Source organism: Solanum tuberosum, unplaced genomic scaffold, assembly GCF_000226075.1.
Source record: "Solanum tuberosum cultivar DM 1-3 516 R44 unplaced genomic scaffold, SolTub_3.0 scf00070, whole genome shotgun sequence".
Lineage (NCBI taxonomy): Eukaryota > Viridiplantae > Streptophyta > Magnoliopsida > Solanales > Solanaceae > Solanum > Solanum tuberosum.
The window spans coordinates 1912634-1917062 of NW_006238996.1; the positions used below are offsets into that span (position 1 = coordinate 1912634).

At 35.7% G+C, this 4429-nt stretch overlaps 1 protein-coding gene across 2 annotated transcripts in view; it reads right to left on the reverse strand.

Moving 5' to 3' along the window:
- Positions 1-4033, reverse strand: part of LOC102583184 (uncharacterized vacuolar membrane protein YML018C) — a 12927-nt gene extending 8894 nt beyond the window's left edge. For both annotated transcript variants that reach the window (XM_006345593.2, XM_006345592.2), the window contains exons 1-3: positions 3563-4033; positions 1281-1673; positions 908-1125 (exon numbers count right to left, since the gene is read on the reverse strand). In XM_006345593.2, the coding sequence (XP_006345655.1) occupies positions 908-1125; positions 1281-1673; positions 3563-3643 (692 nt within the window). In that variant the 5' untranslated portion in view covers positions 3644-4033. The remainder of the gene's footprint in view (positions 1-907; positions 1126-1280; positions 1674-3562) is intronic.
- Between the last annotated feature and the right edge of the window lie 396 nt (positions 4034-4429).

Sequence of the window (4429 nt, forward strand, 5' to 3'; positions counted from 1 at the left end):
CGGACCTCTCCAGGCTTTCATTACCTCCACCCCACACTTTCCCTTGTCCATCCTAGTTGCTGTTTCAGTTGACCGCTATTTTCCATATGCCCCACATCTCTCCGTTTCCTGACTTCCCTACACAACAACCCCGCTCCTGACCCTGTCTCTCGATAGCACCAACTTGTCTCATCCAACCATTGTAAGAATTCTTTTTCCCTCCTCCCTGTAGATCTGTGCAGACTTGCAGGCATAACAACACCACTTGTGGCCAATCTCTTGCCCAAATGGTACCTCTCTGTCTCCAACTCCTCTACCGTATGAATCCTTCCCACTTTAAGCCACAGCCAACCTGCCTTACACAGTATACCCTTCTACGCCACCACCCACCGCATCCCATGGGTTCCGCTGTACCAATTCCTACTAACATAGAAATTGGCACTACGAAAGCCCAAAGGACAAGAAACATTGATATTACTACAGTTAGTGGAGTTACCAAAACAGCTAAAGGACAATAAAGAGCTGAGATGCATGGTTCATGGGAATGCTATGTTAGGAATATGAGCTGTTTTCTAATCTCACATACATTTATCAGTCGGCTATGACCAATTCATAGCAAATCTAGTTCATTCTATTGTACTTCGTAATTGAACTATCGATTCTAACTTTGCCACCTAAAACTGGAAGTGTTTGTGTCACATATTAGACAGAATCACAGAGAAAAACAAATGCAGCAAAACAAGTATAATACGTAAATTATTTAGAATAGATAACTAGGCGTCAAAAGAAATTCAATTATAAGTTTTTACACCAAATGTAACTTCAACCAGAAACTAACAGACTTATATTGAACTCAATAAAACCTAGGTGCGATAGAAATTCATTTAAAGCAGTTCCAGTCAAGTCAATACAGTGCAGGAATTCTTACGAGGAAGAATTCAACTGAGATTCATCAGTCGCCCATGTTTTTCCTAGAGTGGTCATGACAACGCCAGACATGCTAACAAAGACTGCAACTACTTTGGCCATATTTAAGGAATCTTCACCAAGTATTACACCAACAAAAAGAGTGAATAATCCCGATGTAGAAGATAGTACTGTTGTGCTTGCAACACTTGTATGCTCAAGTGCTGCATTTGACAGGTACTGCAGAAAAAACAAAAGACAAAAATAAGCTCAAACAATTGAGTTTTCTAGCAAGCAGTTTCTCTTTTCTCCTCTTTTTCCTTCCGGTTCACCTGGGAGGGTTCTCCTTGGGGAAGGCAACAAACTACAAGCATAACTAAAGTTGACTTCCATACCTCAGTTATAAACCAGAGAGGAGCAAGAAAGAATCCATAACGAGCAATTTGCCAGGTCGTCATCTCTTTTCCATTTATTAGATCATCAGAATTACCATTGCATTTAGCAACAAGAGGTTTTCCTTCTCCCTCGGCTGAAATATTTTCTTCGCTGTCTTTTCTATCCATTGATTTCTGGATTTCTATCTCAAAGACTTTCTGTACTGTATGCTTTAAAGGAGAACTATGTCTCATATATGATTCATTGCCAGTATTTTTATCACTTCTACTAGGGCGTCTCTTCAGAAAATCGCATATCCAATCCTTAAGAAATGCTACAGGGAGATAAATTACCAGCAAAGAAGCCCCAAGGTATGTGATTGCAAATGGCTGCTTATATTCGGAGAAAATGCCCTGCCATGGTACATACACAATGAAAAAATTCAATTCACAGTATAGCAAGTTGCATCATGTTCACCCATGCAAATTTAAATTCAGTAATTCAACGCATTTAGGATTATGCAGGAACATTTTTTGTCATAGTACTACAAAGAATTACAACCCCCTATATGACCCAATAAGTAGTTTCTAGCTATCTTACTCGGACCGTCCAAAAATGTTGTTGCACCCCTATCGAATCCTTGAAAAATGCATAGATTTTGGAGGATCCGACACACACCCGGCAGTATGATTGGAGAGTCCGAGAACCATAGGTTTCTAGAGATTAAAAGGTCTTATGAAGTACTGAACTTAATATCTCTATAGTTGATGCATCTTCTACAATAATTACTTGCATGCACATGAAAACACTGCATTTGTTTACAACATACAAATTAGTCCATGACCCTTCCTAATTTGTATTTGACCTATGAGAAGCAAAAATGGGCAATAAAATGGGGAGTAGGGAGTTTATTTCTTGTGCAATGCGACTAATGTGTGTTTATATAACATAAAAACACTTGGGATCAGGAGTAGTGGGACCTAGCCAAAGATGTGAGATACAGTGACAGTGAAAGTTCTGCCAATAGGCTATGAAGACAATTTGCCTGAGAACTTGAATATGAAAACATAGCTTTCAAGGCAGTAAATATAAAGTAAAACACTTAAGGGTGGGGATAAATAGGAACGCCAATGCTTCAAGACTCATAGATGGGTAATTCAAATTAAGAGTCTTAGTATTCAAGTTCGTTTCAAGTTTGTAACATTCTTAGATATCTGTCAAAGCATCATCGTGGTCACAGATATAAGAAAGAGATTCCCAGCTAATAGTCAGAAATGTTGTCATGAGCTATCAAGGACATGAACCGTAAAACACATTAAGATTTGAATAAAGAAAATCATCTCATATGAGCCACTTGACAACTAGTTGATCACCATATCCTCTTTCATCATAATACAAAGTGCCAAATACTGAGCAAAGTACCTTAAGTACATGCCTAAGCAAGTCTTGTGCATTTTTGAATAAATTATGAATGTAACCAACAGTCCTGTCCCCTTCCCCGGAAGAAATGATGGATGAAACTGGATCAGAAGAAGAAAAGGAGTATCCTAAGTGCCCGTTTGGATTGACTTAGGTGCTTTTAAGCCAAAATAGCTTTTAAGCAGTTTTGAAGTGTTTGAGTAAAGTTAAAAAGTGCTTATAAGCACTTATTTTAAAGCCAAATAACAAAAATAAGCCAAAAGCCATAAGTTAGAAATCCTAATTTATGGCTTTTGGCTTATAAGTCATAAGCCAAAAGCCAATCCAAAATCATGTCAGAATGACCCAACATAAGCTTGTTACTTCAGGTTAACATAAAAAATAAGACTAAAGTTACTGTACACTTAATTGATGTTCTTATTTCTTTTATGTAAAGCAATGGATGATGTATGCAAGCAAGGAAACGTGCTATCATATTTCTAGCTACAAGGCAATCCGCACGAAATTGTAGGCACACAGAACAAACATTATGTCAATAAGACAGTAACCATCCACATTATAACATGTTCATACAAAAGTCAACTATTCTGCATTGTCTTCCTATCTGATTGAGAGATACAAATCTTAACATTAAGAGATATAAAAATAACGATTATGCAGCAAACACAAACTAGTTGGAACCAACTATATGAATCCTCAACATCCATTTGGAGTGTTCATTTTAAAATTGACTATTTTTAACAATAAATAGCATTATGGGAAGATTAACCAAAAAATTAAAAAAAAATGGTCAAAGGCTATCACTTTTTGTAATTTGCTATTAAATTGGAATATAGCTGAATATGGAACATACAGAGAAATTGATAAAGAAAGAAAATTAGACCTGGGTAACTTCAGCAGAGGTGACCCAAATAACAACAACAGCTGAAATAAGGCAGAGACCTGCCTTGTATTTCCAAGCCATAGCAAAAGAGAAGAGAAGTCAAAGCCCAGATGGGTATTCTGAAGAATCACAGAAAAACAAACAAAGATCTGAACTTTGTTAGTTTTTCTGATGGAATTTTCAACTTGTCACCAAACGTAAAGAAGACTGCAAGAACTCAAATCTGACCCACAGGTTAAATAGTTTGGTTTGGATTGTTAGGTGTATGAATTAATTATTATAATTGAATGCTGCGTTACTACGCTTTTAGGAAAAAGATGGTAAAAAGGGCAATAATGGTGGGAAAATTGTTAAGACGACAAATTTCTCTGGCAATACACTCCTAACTATTAGTTGGAAGGGTCATGCTCATTTCTTTCTATTTCTGCTTGTCGGTCAGCCGGCTGGATCTCAATATTCCGTTTCTCTACAGCAAAACTATATAAATGGACCATAAAATATAAAATAATTATAATTTTATAGTCTAATTCAGTAAATATTTACTGACCTAAAATAAATTACAGTTCGTACCCATTTAGTTTAGTTCAAATTTCTCTTCATTCCCCTTTAAATTTGGGAAATTTCGTCCTAGCCTTTTAAAATTTAGGTCTAATTCTCCTAAATCCAAAACTTTTGTCCTATTTTTTTTTGTTAGTTTATCTTCTTTTTATTTTATTTTGTCTCTTTTTGCATTTTAATCTTTTGAAGAAAATAAAATAAATTACTTTTGTTCTTTTTTATTTATTATTTTATTTTCTCTGTAATTATTTTTTCATTTTTTTTTCATATTATCATTTATTAGAGATAACATTTACTAACAATTTTATT